Here is a 13120-nt window from a genome sequence, read left to right on the forward strand (position 1 = left end):
CATACTCAGCAGCCATTTTCTCGTCAAGGTTGGCTTCTGCGGCCTCTTCCGAATTTAAGCCAAAATCCTCCATATTTGGGAACGAAAACATGGGATTTTCCTTTTGAGAAAATAAATCCTCCTGGGTTTCCTCACGTTTGCTTGTAGAGCTCAGTCCATATTTGGAACGCAGCATGTCTTCAATTGCCTGGGAAAACTCGGCAGGATTGGATATTTCGTACCCGGAATGCAAGAGGGCGGAGTAGTAGAGCAACTTCATATTCTTGTCCGACTCTTCGACGGGCTCTGAGGCGGAAACGACATCATCCAACATTGACTGGATTAAAGGATGCTCCGGATTGATCTCAAGAATCTTTTTTTGCCCCAAATAGTATTGGGCCATAAAATCGTTCTTGTTTGCCTTTAAAAGCTTTTCCATTTGCGGAGAAATTCCATTGGCAGAGGCACTAATGGCAACGGGAGAACGGTCGAGATTACCGGATACAACCACCTTTTCGATGGTGGATGCAAAAAGCTTCTGCATATGAGCAGTCAATGGCTTGAACCTCTTTTGAGCTTCTTCTAGCTTCTGCTTTTCAGACTCGTCAGAAAGATTGACGCCCGATTTGGCAAGATTGCGGAGAACTTTTCCTTTATAGGTGGGAGTGGCCTGGACCAAGTATTCGTCAAAGGACTCATCCAAATACAGCACTTCATAGCCCTTCTTTATGGCCATCTCAATTTGGGGAAGCTTTCGCATTTCTTTGACCGAACTGCCGGTGACAAAGTATATTTCGGTCTGCATTTCTGGCATTCTTGAGATATATTCATCCAGAAAGACACCGCTAACATTATGGGACGACTTAAAGTGCAACAAAGGCACCAGGGAATCCTTGCGTTTTTGATCCTTCTCAACAATGATACCCAGCTTGATGTGGCCAGAATATTGCTTATAAAACGGCTCGTACGCCGTGATGTTCTTTGACAGACTGTGAATAAGCCCAACCACTTTGTTAGCAAGATATTTGAAGACCGATTTGAGCGCCGTAAGGTCTTGTAAACTTTCACGAGACACGTTCAATGGAAGATCCTCTACATCAACGACCCCCCTAATAAATGACAAGTATCTGGGAAACATTTCGCCAAACTCATCGGTGACAAACACTCTCTTCACATAAAGCTTGAGAAACTTGGGGATGTCTTCGCCAGAAAATGGCTGAAATGAGGGTGTCTTTGGAATGTAAATGAGGTATTGGAAGTCCACCGATGTTTTCAACGAAATGCTACCAGATCCTCTTTGATGTATTATGGGATCAGAGGATTCCTTAAATGTGGTCTTGTAAAAGGTGTTATACTGCTCAGCAGTGACACTTGAGGAAGAATCGGCCCAAATAGGCTTTTGTATGTTTACCTTTTCCGTGACAACTTCTTCAGATGTGACGGTTTTGGTGGTCTTTTTGGCCTTTGACTCATCGTCCTCTTCTTCAACTTTAATCTCCTCATCATGTGTTGAGGGTTTTTCTTCTTCCACGTCCAATGGAACCTCAGAAGTAACTGTTTTGTTGTAAACCAAATAGATTGGGTATGAGATATACTGAGAATACTCGATGATAAGTTCTTTCAAATAATCGGGATCAAGAAAGTCAAGCTTTTCCTGCTCATCATCAGCAAGTTCATCTGAAATGTCTCTCAACAATCTTTCGTCGGAAATGTGGAGGATGACCTTGGTGCCACTAGAGATGGGAAACGATCGCTCCAAGGGGTCATCGTCTTTAATCTCTTTAATCGTATAATTTCCATCGTTAATATTGCAATTCCACACATATTTTTTGTGCGCTGTACCGTCAGAAGAGTGCTTTTTAGAAACAACAGTAACCGTGTCCGCAACAATAAATGCAGAATAGAACCCAAGTCCAAATTGACCAATAAGCTCTGAATGGGTCGAGGAATTTGTTGCCTTTATTTGTTGCATTTTTTCTTTGGTTCCCGATTTGGCAAAGGTGCCAAGATTTGCTCGCATATCTACGTCGTCCATACCACATCCCGTGTCAATGAACATCAATTCCTTCTTGATGGGGTTGCAAATCACCGAAACTTTGTATTCTTCGGTGGAGCCTCCGCCAAGAGTAAGTGATGACAATCTTTTAATGTTAAGGGCATCTGCAGCATTGGAAAGGAGCTCCCTAATGAAATCTGATGGCTTCTTGTAGATTGATCTGCTAAATATGGAAAGAAGATCTTTGGCATTAGATTGGAAGTTATGGATATCAGCCTCTGCTGCAGAAGAAAACGTAGCCGCAGCAAACAAGCAGGTGACAATGAAGAGATTGAGAACGATAAAGTGCAAGAACTTCATTTGAGCAAAAAATCAACGATTTGATGGATTTAAGTTACCGATGCTTCTAGAAATTTCCTTGATTAAATTTAATGGTGTTAATTAAAATCTAATACCCTTACGTTAATTTAGGGACAATTGACCAATGATGTTTTTATTAAAATGGCATAAGTGTCTTTTTTCATTTTTTCAAAAATGAATAGTTCCCTTTTGAAGTCAATTGAAAAAGGAAAATCATTAAAAAAGACAAAAACGAATGACAGGTCTGCTCCGATTGTTGAAGGGGCAACAGTAGCCATTGGATCCGCAGTTGCCTCCAATTCCAGCAGCATAGCTTCTGCTGGAAACAGTATCATTGAAGACCACCCACCTGTTTCTCTTGGCGGACTATTCCAAGGCGGAATGCCAACCCTTCGTAAAGTCGGGTCTGAAACTTCGAAAGTATTGCCTAAAATGGAAAAGAAAATGCCTTCGCAGCCTCCACCCCCTGCTCCACCCAAGATGCCAAGCATGGCCCCCGCTCCACCCAAGATACCAAGCATGGCCCCCGCTCCACCCAGAATGCCAAGCATGGCCCCCGCTCCACCCAGAATGCCAAGCACATCTCCAGTTAAACCTCTTTCTGATTCAATACCACAGCCACCTCCCATGTTGCCCGAAAAGCATGGCCCTTCAACCTTCAACTCATCTCATCTTGGAAGAAGTCAGCCCTTAGCTTCAATTTCCAACGTCACAACACAGTCATTACCTCCATCCAGATCGGCAGCACATGCATTTTCTTCGGAATATAAAGAACCGTCAAGAGATACATCAGCCACGATGGAAAGATTTTCTGCCATGGAAATCGGAGGGTCGTCTTTTAATCTATCGACCATAAATTTGACCTTTCCAAAAGTTCTCCCCAACCCGCGTCAATTTCCTAAACAGTCTAAAAAGAAGTCCTTTTTGGGATTTTAGCAACCCACTTGTATTGAATAAATTGTATCGTTGCAATGATATGTTTATTCTAATAGTAATATCCATAATCTCTCTCGCGATAGCGATACGGGTCATCATAAGATTCCATATCGTGGTGGTGATCGCGATCAGGCCGAGAAGGGTCGTCATGATAGCCTCGTATAGCTTCAATATCAAATCGGCCTCGTTCCCTAGCTCCATATGTGCCGTCAAAATCGTCGCGCTCCCTAGCCCCATATGGACCATCAAAATCGTCGCGCTCCCTAGCCCCATATGGACCATCAAAATCGTCGCGATCTCTAGCCCCATATGGGCCGTCAAACTGATCGTAGCCTTTGGCGCCACGGCCAGTGCAGCCTCTTCTTTCGCGGTAAGGGCAACGTGGATCTTCTCGCTCTCGTTCCTTGGCACCCAACTTGATCTTACCAGCGTGTGCCACGCTTCCGCATGCAGAAGCAGTATCGGGATCTGAATTTTCGTGGATACTGCCATCGGCCAAGCATACCTGACCTAAAACGGAGAGCAATAGAGAGGAAGCGAGGATTGTTTTGAATATCATGTGTGTGTGTGTGTGTGTGCGTGTGCGTCCGTGTACGTCTCGATCCGTGGAAAGCCCCAATTTATAGGGCCAAGTCATCTCTCAATTGCGAAATTTATCCGTAATCGAGCATGAATGACACTAGATCTAAATGTCATACTGTGTACTCAGTTAAACGAATATCTCAAGTTAATCCCAAGATAATTTATGAGTATCGCTTGATCACAATTTCCTTCAATCGGATCTGGATCTCTGAAGCGGCCTTTTCGGCAGCTTGAGTCATCTGAGCGAGTTCGGAGAGCGAGATTCTTGACTCCAAGTGGCAAAAGGCCATTTCATTTTTCCTCGGCAAAAATGCACATGTCAAAACCGGCAGCATATATCCAAGCTCTTCCTGCCCTGAAATATCTACAATAGGTAAGTATTCCCTCGCCAATAGCTGCTGAGCTTGCCCTGCCTTGCCTGCAGTCATCGTAGATGCAGAGGGAAGGGTTGCCAGCCCCACACTAACGGCGCAAATGACATCTAACATTGGAAGGCCCGCATCCATCAGGGCAAGTGAAATGGCATTTGTAACGCAGGAAAGGACCGAGCCGTCAGAAGAGAGAACATTTACATGGACATCAATATGAGCATTTGGAAGAGCCGATGCTATGATTGCATTCTCCAAGCAATCTTTGATGGCTGAAATGAAGGAGATTATTCTTCTATCTGGGGCAGATTTTGCTTGAAACCTCGCCGATGAGCCCTCTTTTACGAGATGGTTTAGCAGCCGAGGCCTGGATCTTTGCTCGGCGTCGCTAAAAGTGGCCGTGTTCCAGGAAATATTGACCGAAACTTTTGGCTTCAAATAGGATGATTTGGAGGACTCTGTTGCACCCTTAAATTAGACCATTAAACCGACAACGAACCTCTTTAGGCCCTATTATGGTAACAAGAACCTTGGTTTGGCCCTGGGAAAGATAGGCGCTTCCATCGGCTGTGGATACAACCCCGACCAGACCATCCCATCTCCGAAGGTCTTCTGCAGAACGCCCATCAAGACGGAGGCCTATGCGGCGTAAGTGAAAGGGCCAATTTACCCTCTTCAGAGACCAAATCCTTTCGAGCCATGATTTGTAATTAAAATTGGAAATTCACAAAAATATTTTGGACAAATGATTATTTACCCCTTTCTTGCGGCTCTTTCGGCCATCATTCCGGTGTTTTGTTTGCATTCGGCGCTGTCCTCGCCATCGCTCGACTATGTTACACTTTCTGACTTCAACTACCTTAACCTAACATGCTTAAACAGCTCAACACCCTTGATTTTTAAGAGCGAACACGGATATTATCGTTTGGCAAACTTTGTCGTATCCAAAGATGATTCTTCGGTCTTGCTGAAAGATGTTGCTCTTGTGCCCAGTAAAAGCTCGCAATCTTTGATGTTTTCGTCGCCCTCTTTTGACACCATCGTTAGGATCCGGCTGCTTTGCACAAATCAAAGCGATTTGATTCCTTCTGTGCTTTCAGATGCGCCTGAGAATTTAACAATAGACTTTTCACTATCTTCTTCGCTGGTCTGTCCAATTCAGTAATTTTACCAATACTGGACCACTTTAGGGAGCCATCAGCGTCCATCGATGCAGACGCCGATACAAGCGGATTTTTCTCAAATTTGCTCTTATTGTAAAATGCTTCCTATTATATTTTTAGAACTATTGTCCTTTTCCTGGCTTATGTAGTATTGGGATACGTCTACAATAGCAATGTGTATGGCCTGACTGGAATATGCGCGCTGCCTCATTCTGAATTCTGGAACGTTCAAAGAACAAATTTCATTGTAATCCCCGATTCTGTTTATAATGTGTAGCGCCTTATCAATCCAGAAAATGGAAATGGCAGTGCCAATAATGGAACTAATGTTTAATAATAAAATTTAAAAAATGGAGCTAGCCTCCTTAAGCTCCTTGGGTGTCTTTTGCGCCGCCTTGAGCAGCCCATCTGCGTAGTGTAAAGTATTTGACTGTTCATATTCAAGGATATCCAGTGCAATCAAACAGCTTTCTCTGACAACATCCTCAGGATCGTTGATAAATGGCCTAAGTGCCTCTAAAGCTTCGTCGGTTGCAACAGCACCAAGGGCCTCGGCACATTCATGACGCACCATTGGAAGCTCATCAATGCGCCCAAGTATTGTGGATAGGGCTGATASAGATGCCGGATGTTGACGTTGTCCCAAAACATACGCAATTTCGTGTCTAAACAGCGCAGAACTCTTATCAGACACGAGCGAATTGCAAAGAACCTCAACGGCAGCAAGCGAGATCTCCTCAGAAGAAGCTGTTGCTCCAATCACTCCGGCATTTCGTAAAGCAAACATGGCAGCATACCTGTCGTAAAGACTTGCCGATTCATCATTAAGTGTAGCCTCTAGCTTTGGGATGTCGTCCATCGTTGGGGAAGCAATAGACGGCACCGCCGGATCAATTGATGCAAATGGAAGCACCGGTGGAGATATTAGCGGGCCATGGTCAGGGTGGCTATGATCCCCTATCCGCTGCAGCCGATCAATGGCAAGGCAGCATGTTTCTTTTACCGACACATTCTCATCCTCAGCATTGGCGAAAGAATGCAAGATGGGCAGACAGGATATGTCTCCAATGGCACCCATGGCTTCTGCAGCCTCGTGGCGGACCATAGGATTTTCGGTTTTATTTTGCAGCACCTCAATTAACGTGGGAACGGCCGACGTTAGCCGCATTTGTCCCAAAACGTAAGCAAGCTCGTGCTTTAGCAGAGCTGAATTATCAGCAAAAGCCTTGCTGATGATCGCAACGCTTCGATCATTAGCCAAATGCTTGAGCGTAAAAAGTGCTCTGAATCGATCTTGAAGGGAGACTCTTTTGTTGGCATTCAATAAATCATTTTCAAGGCACACGTATGTGGAATCGTTAGCTTCAACCGGAATTTGGAAACACTCCATTTTGAAAAAATGAATTTTAAATTTTATGCATTTCACATTCTAATTTATTTTCAATTTTATTTCTCAATGTCAAAAAATATATCTAGCTCCACGGGAGCAGAAATTACCGGTGTGGAATCGGAACACTCTAACTCTCAAGACAATTATTTAGAATCAGATCAATCGGCTCTAAACGCCGCCCAAACAAAGTGGGAAACATGTGTCGTCGATGCCAAGGAGCTCACAAAGGAGATCGCTGCATTGGTGGTATTTTTCAATCTTTCCATTTTTAGGCTCGGGTGCATGATCTCAAAGCAAATCAGTCAAAAATATATGCTGAAGAAGCTGCCTGTTTAAATGAGCTTTCCAAGAACAAAAAACTCGTCTCCGAGCTTTACAATAATATCAAGGCAATTACTGATTTTGAGTCCAAAAATGAGCTGCTCATTACTGCGGAAAACATTTCAACAGAACTTGCAAATCTTTCGCACATGTTTCCACACGAGCCATCGTAATGCACTGCCCTTTAACCGATTTTAGGCTCGTGCTCAAGTGGTCCCTTGGAAATGCACAGTTTGGACTGCCCGAATCTAGAAAGCTCAAATACAAGACCGAATATGAGAATTTTAAGCTCAAGCTGACGCTTTTCAGCTTGGTCCTTTCGATCCTAAACCTCTGGATGATAGATTTCATTCCAATCAACATTGTCCATTCGTTCTGCTCCCTGTATTTTTACGCAACCATTACGCTGCGGGAGCATATCTTGCAAGTAAACGGGTCTAGGATTCGAATTTGGTGGATCTTTCATCATTATCTCAGCATAATACTTACCGGAACCTTACTGATCTGGCCGTGGGGCCAATCTTTTGTTCTTTACAGGCCATGCTTCCTGTTGAGCTGCATTTACATGGCCGCCATTCAATACCTCCAGTATAGATATCAAATGACCAGATTGTATGCGCTTAGAGCGCTCTCCAAAATCGGACCCATGGAGGTGACAACGGATTCTGCCCAAGTGCATGTTCGGAACAACTTGGCTTTTTTGCTCCCCTTTCTTTTAATAGGACACATGATTCAATTGTACAATGTTTATTATCTCTACCAATTGTGGCTCATGCCCAATTCCACAGAATGGCAGATCGTTGTGGTGGCGCTTGTATTCTTACTGCTCGCCCTTGGTAATATAAGCACTACCTTGCTGACTTTCTATCAAAAGCTTCAAAACAACAAATAAACCTTTCCGATATCTTGTCCTTTGTGGCATTGATGCACACCAGCATCAACTCCACTTAAAGTGCAATTTTATATTTTATTGGGCTGCAAAAGCAACATCCAAGTTGGCAGGTCATCCAAAGCCTTGCGGTGGGTTAGGGTTTCAGATTTAATTAAATAACTGGACCGTTTGTGACCAGAAACCACAAATTAAAATTGTGCTATTTTAATTCTTTTACAAGTTTGGAGCAATTATTGCGGTGAATGGATGGCTCAGCACATCAGACCGGAAGGGGCTCCAATCCTAAAAAGTCGCCTCTTCGCAAGCGGATATTTTCACGTAGGGATTATGGAGGTTTACCCTTGTAGGTTCAGGGCACGGCGTTAAAAGATCTGCCGTTTCTCTTGAGGAAAATGGTGCTGCCTGTCCCTCTTTCCTCGACATCGAGATTCCTTTTGATTGGGAGGGAGATGACGGACTCGAACCAAGCCTAGATGGTGCTTTTGAATGTTACGTCGATCCCTCTTCTAATCGACGTGGCGATTTGAGCGAGGCCTTTATCCCCCTGCCCGGATTTTCCAAATATTCTTCTCGTCATTACTCTCAGGACGATAGCAACAACATCATTCCCGATTTTAATTATCAATGGAGATCGATTCTTTGGCTCCTGATATGTTCGGCTTTTCTTTTAGGCCCTGCCTTGGTGTTAAATGTAGTTGACAATGAATGGATTCAAGGCGCGTCTATTTTGCAACTTTATAAACGGTTTTCTTTCTTGGCTTTTTTTTTCCAATTTTGTCTGATATTCTACTTTTTCCTTTGGTTGCTAATCAATTATTTGATCAACATCGCATACAAGGCCACACACGAGCATTATTTTGGCGCCTCCAAAGAAAATCGTGACGATGGTTTGAAAAAAAACAGCGCCACCAATGGAAGAGCTAGTGCTTTCAAGTATTCCATGGTATTCTCAATTTTGAAGCCACAAACTTCCGAGATTGTGATGATGTCTAAAAACTCGATTTTCTTGTTCATCTTCATTGCAAGCATATCGGTTGTGTTCAAGTTTTACTGTTACATTTACTACTCCTCACAATACTGGGCCAAATCCATTGCTACCCTGATGATCAATAAGGCTCTCAATGAAGTTCTAATGGTAATCACCATCATCACCATTCAGCGTATAATCTTTTCCAAGATCGTTTCTGATTTCTATTTGACAGTCTATTCTGAGCGTCTGATGGATTTATGCTTTGCCATTCAAGCCATTAGAAGGCTTTTAACGCACGCTGTAGATGCAAATCAGCATGGCCGATTTTGCCACCGAAACTGCCACAGCTCTACCCCTAAGCCCCGAAAGATAAGCTCGAAGAGCAAATCTTTGGCATTGATTTCTTCATATTATAGAAGGAATATGAGGGCAAAGGCCGTGGAGGGCCAAGACGAGCCCATCGAACCGATAATATCGTCTTATTCCCAGTTTCGGCAGCTTTTGCTGAAAAGCGCTCAATTTGAGGGCATAATTGACAGCAAGGGAGCAGCAAAAAAGACTGCACAGCTGATTTACGAACATTTTTACATCCCCTCCAAAGATAAGCTTATGCCCAATAAGCTTTCGAAAGGCAAAAGGAAATACCCCATCTATTCCTCTTCTTCCGAACATGCTTCTCCCCGACTTGTGTATTTGCCTCTTGATGCAGAAATCAGCAGAGGAAATTTCAGTAACATTTTCAACCCGGCAGATGAGGAAAAGCTATTCAATTTGCTTGAATTGTCTGAAAACTCAACCATTTCTCCTCTTGAGTTCAAAATTGCTCTTCTCAAGCTGTCTCTTGAGAAAGAGGCGCTTTCAAAAAACCTTCTTGACCATGGAAGTGCCGTTGAAAAGCTGGACCATTTATGCTCGTTTGTCATCCTTACAATCATCATCATTCTGACTCCGCTTGTTATTGGATTGCCAGTGAAGGAGCTTTTTGCTACGCTTGGCGGCCTCTTTAGTCTTTCGTTTGTATTTGGAAACTCCTCGGCCGTTCTGTTCAATTCGATTGTTTTTATCTTCATCACGCATCCATTTGACGTGGGCGATCGGATTTTTGTATTTTCAGATACGTACTTTGTTCACGAAGTTGGGATCTATTACACGGTGTTGCAAACAGTTGACGGCCTGCTGGTTTATGCACCCAATTCCCTGTTGATTGAGCAGCACATTGTAAATGTTAAGCGATCAAGGAACATGATCGAATGGATAGATATTGTAATTGATTATGACACCCCGACGGAAAAAATTGCCTCATTGGCATCCAAAGTCCGCTCCATTATTGAGAGCGAAGGCAAGGATTTTGAACTCGACTACTACCAGCTTGATCTCATCCAAAAGGGGTCCGAAAATTCCCACTCCTCGCTGATCAAGTGCGTAGAGGTTATTGGGTGCAGGAACTTTCGGTTGGGAATTGCACTATGCCACAAGTTTAATTTCCAGGATGGATTTAAGCGCGTATATCGACACTCAAAGTTCATGAAGGCCGTGCACGAAGCGCTGAAGGAGTTGTCGATCGTGTATTATCCCCCTCGCCTTAGGCTTGGACACGACCCCGATCTTTGGATTAAATAGTTAAAACCCTCGAAATTACAAATGCACTTCCCAAAGGCACCCCGCCAAAAACAGGCAAGCAATGCAATCCGGTTTATTGTCATTTGGATGACTTGACAAACGTCCTTCCCGTCATGGTGGTCAATTTCTTTTCAACCGGCTCGATCTTGGCTCTATTTAGCACCTGGATGAAATCGCCAACCCTTGCCCTCTCTCTTGTATGAATGGAGGCCTTTAATGCCTTGATGTGGTAGTGAAAATAATTTCTAAAGGTCTGTATCAGGGAAAGCGCATTTTCTCTACGCTCTCCGCTCGTGTAATGGCGGGGAAATAAAACTATCGAAATGTAACCATTTTGTTCAGAGGAACATTCTTGCAAAGGCAGAGGATCCAGGTTATCCAGCTCAGAGGGAGCTGATTTGGAGAAAATGATTTGAGGCGAGTTTTGCAAATGGGGCAACTTTCGGGCATCAACAAATTCCTAACACATAACGTGATCGCAGCGACGCTTACTTGGATGAAAACTTTTGCGATAATGGTATCGTCGTTTCCCTTAAACCTCAGCTGGAAGATTGCAACAATTCGATCAGAATATGGCTTGATAAAAACATATTCGTCTGGACGATATGCAAACATAAATGGCTTTTGGCTGTTCTGGCAATCAGACTCTTGCAATGAGATCGCATGGTAAAAGGGGATGGAAAACAGATTTCTTTTCAATAAAGATATGTTCTCAATAGCCTTAGCATTGTCGGCATCCAGATCGAGCTCAAAATTTAAAGACAACGAAAAGCTTATCGGGTCCAGTGAAATGTCGCTGGCGTGCGGATAAAACTTTTTCATCTCTGCAGGGATGGAAAAAAGCTTATTCAGCTGCTCAACGCACGGTGCAGAAATAGACACCAAAATGGATATGTTGTTGGCCTTTTCCTCTGCATTCAACTGATACATGACCTGATCAAAGTCACAGAACGCATGGCTTATAGGCAAAAGCGGCAGAGAATTCAGCAGCGAATCCTTTGCATTTCTAAAGATTACCAACAGCACCTACTTGAGGAAATCGGTCAGAACATTGATGATGATAAAGTTTTTCACATCAAGAAGCGCTGTCATTTGAAAATTTAGTAGCTTCAAAAGTGTACTTTTTGTAAATAAATTGCAAGTTTTTATTAGACGGCTAAGGATGAATAAAACTCTCGGCCGTAAATGTTAGTAATAGTAGCCATAGTATCTCTCGCGGTGGCGATATGGTTCCTCGTAATATCTTCTACCATGGTGATGATGGTGACGGTGGTGGTAGCCTCCTGTGGCTTCAAGCTCAAGGGCGCGGCTTCGCGATCTGTATGGACCGTCAAAACCATCGCAGCCTCTTCTTTCGCGATAAGGACGACGGAAACCCTCTCGCTCTCGCTCTTCAACTTTCAGTCTAAAATCATCGGCACCTGCAACGTTTCCGGGCGCAGAAGCAGTATCGACATCCGAACTTTCGTGGATGGTGCCATCGGCCAAGCACACCTGGCCCAAGGCTGAGAGTAAGAGAGAGGAAGCGAGGATTGTTTTGAATATCATGTGTATGCGTGTGTCGGTCGATCTGCGCCAAGCCCCCAATTTATAGGGCCAAGTCACCTCTCAATTGCGAAATTTATCAGCAATCAAGCGCTAACGGGATGTGTTTCACGCACATTGAAAGGTTTTATTGTCAATTAATAAATGGCCGTCACTATTTATGCAGCCTTTTGTTTCCCATTATTCGACCGACGAACGATCCAGACTCTCGCTGCCCTACCATATAATAAGCCATGGTGGATGGAAAATACCCAATTGATGCAGAATGTAATCGCTTGCGATCTTGAGCTTATCCAAATCGACGCCTGGATCGTATTTTGTTCCTTGAAGCATATATACAACGTCTTCAGTTGCCACGTTTCCGGTTGCAGATTTTGCATAGGGACAGCCTCCTTTGATGGCGTTAATCAAGTTAGCTAACCTAATCCGGCAATGGAGCAATCAAAGATGCGTATTCCAGCCTATGTTTATGTGCAAAGGTGTACTTTTAGCGATGCCCATATGTTTGCAAGGGCCTGCCCATATGTGTTGTGAAAGTGCATAGCAATTTTAGGAAGGGCTATTTGATTAGAAACTGCCTCAATTAATTGCTCCGATCGCTCTAATACAAAATAGGATCTTTTCAAATTACGGGGGGTTCCAGCTCCTATTGTATCCCCAAGGGATACTTCAGAGCATCCCATGTCTATGTATTGCTTTGCTAAACAGGCAACTCTTTTTGGATCGATTTCCAGTCCTTCATAAGGACAGCCCAAAACACAGGACAAGTAACTAAAGGTCAGCGTAGCAATGGAAAATGAACCCTCTTATCGTTATGTTGGGGTTTCTCGTTTTTGCCTCGAAAATGATATCCTCAAAGGCCTGCATGCTAGCCGAAATGGAGCAATTAAGGTTCTTCATCGAAAAAGACTCTGTGGTCGATCCAAAAACAGCAATGTTGCTTACGCCGGCATTCAATGCCGCCTCAAGCCCCCTTTTATAACGATAAGAGGGTTCAT

General features: G+C 43.7%; 9 protein-coding genes across 9 annotated transcripts; 2 read left to right on the forward strand and 7 right to left on the reverse strand.

Annotated features, from left to right (window-relative positions):
* On the reverse strand, positions 1-3189 carry DI09_128p10 (putative endoplasmin/endoplasmic reticulum glucose-regulated protein Grp94; the record flags this gene model as incomplete). Its single annotated transcript, XM_013383868.1, is given in 4 exon segments — positions 1-1375; positions 1391-2329; positions 2458-2984; positions 3063-3189. Coding segments are annotated over 4 exon segments (2968 nt in total), but the record flags the coding sequence as incomplete, so codon positions are not given.
* Positions 3190-3320: 131 nt separating this feature from the next.
* DI09_128p20 (uncharacterized protein) lies at positions 3321-3830 on the reverse strand (the record flags this gene model as incomplete). The annotated part of the gene is made up of 1 exon (XM_013383869.1): positions 3321-3830. The coding sequence occupies one exon, from the start codon at positions 3828-3830 to the stop codon at positions 3321-3323; it is 510 nt and encodes a 169-aa protein (XP_013239323.1).
* Positions 3831-4014: 184 nt separating this feature from the next.
* Positions 4015-5007, reverse strand: DI09_128p30 (uncharacterized protein; the record flags this gene model as incomplete). The annotated part of the gene is made up of 3 exons (XM_013383870.1): positions 4015-4689; positions 4751-4910; positions 4979-5007. 3 exons carry the CDS (start codon positions 5005-5007, stop codon positions 4015-4017), a joined length of 864 nt encoding a protein of 287 aa, XP_013239324.1.
* Positions 5008-5727: 720 nt separating this feature from the next.
* On the reverse strand, positions 5728-6774 carry DI09_128p40 (deoxyhypusine hydroxylase; the record flags this gene model as incomplete). The annotated part of the gene is made up of 1 exon (XM_013383871.1): positions 5728-6774. One exon carries the CDS (start codon positions 6772-6774, stop codon positions 5728-5730), a length of 1047 nt encoding a protein of 348 aa, XP_013239325.1.
* Positions 6775-6840: 66 nt separating this feature from the next.
* DI09_128p50 (uncharacterized protein) lies at positions 6841-7268 on the forward strand (the record flags this gene model as incomplete). The annotated part of the gene is made up of 2 exons (XM_013383872.1): positions 6841-7020; positions 7047-7268. The coding sequence occupies 2 exons, from the start codon at positions 6841-6843 to the stop codon at positions 7266-7268; spliced, it is 402 nt and encodes a 133-aa protein (XP_013239326.1).
* Positions 7269-7432: 164 nt separating this feature from the next.
* Positions 7433-10577, forward strand: DI09_128p60 (uncharacterized protein; the record flags this gene model as incomplete). Its single annotated transcript, XM_013383873.1, has 2 exons — positions 7433-7931; positions 8335-10577. 2 exons carry the CDS (start codon positions 7433-7435, stop codon positions 10575-10577), a joined length of 2742 nt encoding a protein of 913 aa, XP_013239327.1.
* Positions 10578-10656: 79 nt separating this feature from the next.
* DI09_128p70 (uncharacterized protein) lies at positions 10657-11507 on the reverse strand (the record flags this gene model as incomplete). The annotated part of the gene is made up of 2 exons (XM_013383874.1): positions 10657-11016; positions 11070-11507. The coding sequence occupies 2 exons, from the start codon at positions 11505-11507 to the stop codon at positions 10657-10659; spliced, it is 798 nt and encodes a 265-aa protein (XP_013239328.1).
* Positions 11508-11765: 258 nt separating this feature from the next.
* Positions 11766-12125, reverse strand: DI09_128p80 (uncharacterized protein; the record flags this gene model as incomplete). Its single annotated transcript, XM_013383875.1, has 1 exon — positions 11766-12125. One exon carries the CDS (start codon positions 12123-12125, stop codon positions 11766-11768), a length of 360 nt encoding a protein of 119 aa, XP_013239329.1.
* Positions 12126-12338: 213 nt separating this feature from the next.
* DI09_128p90 (hydroxymethylglutaryl-CoA lyase) lies at positions 12339-13022 on the reverse strand (the record flags this gene model as incomplete). Its single annotated transcript, XM_013383876.1, has 5 exons — positions 12339-12514; positions 12544-12583; positions 12608-12723; positions 12754-12893; positions 12925-13022. 5 exons carry the CDS (start codon positions 13020-13022, stop codon positions 12339-12341), a joined length of 570 nt encoding a protein of 189 aa, XP_013239330.1.
* Positions 13023-13120: the final 98 nt, after the last annotated feature.

This window comes from Mitosporidium daphniae (genome assembly GCF_000760515.2).
Source record: "Mitosporidium daphniae strain UGP3 chromosome Unknown contig-128, whole genome shotgun sequence".
Classification (NCBI taxonomy): Eukaryota; Fungi; Microsporidia; genus Mitosporidium; species Mitosporidium daphniae.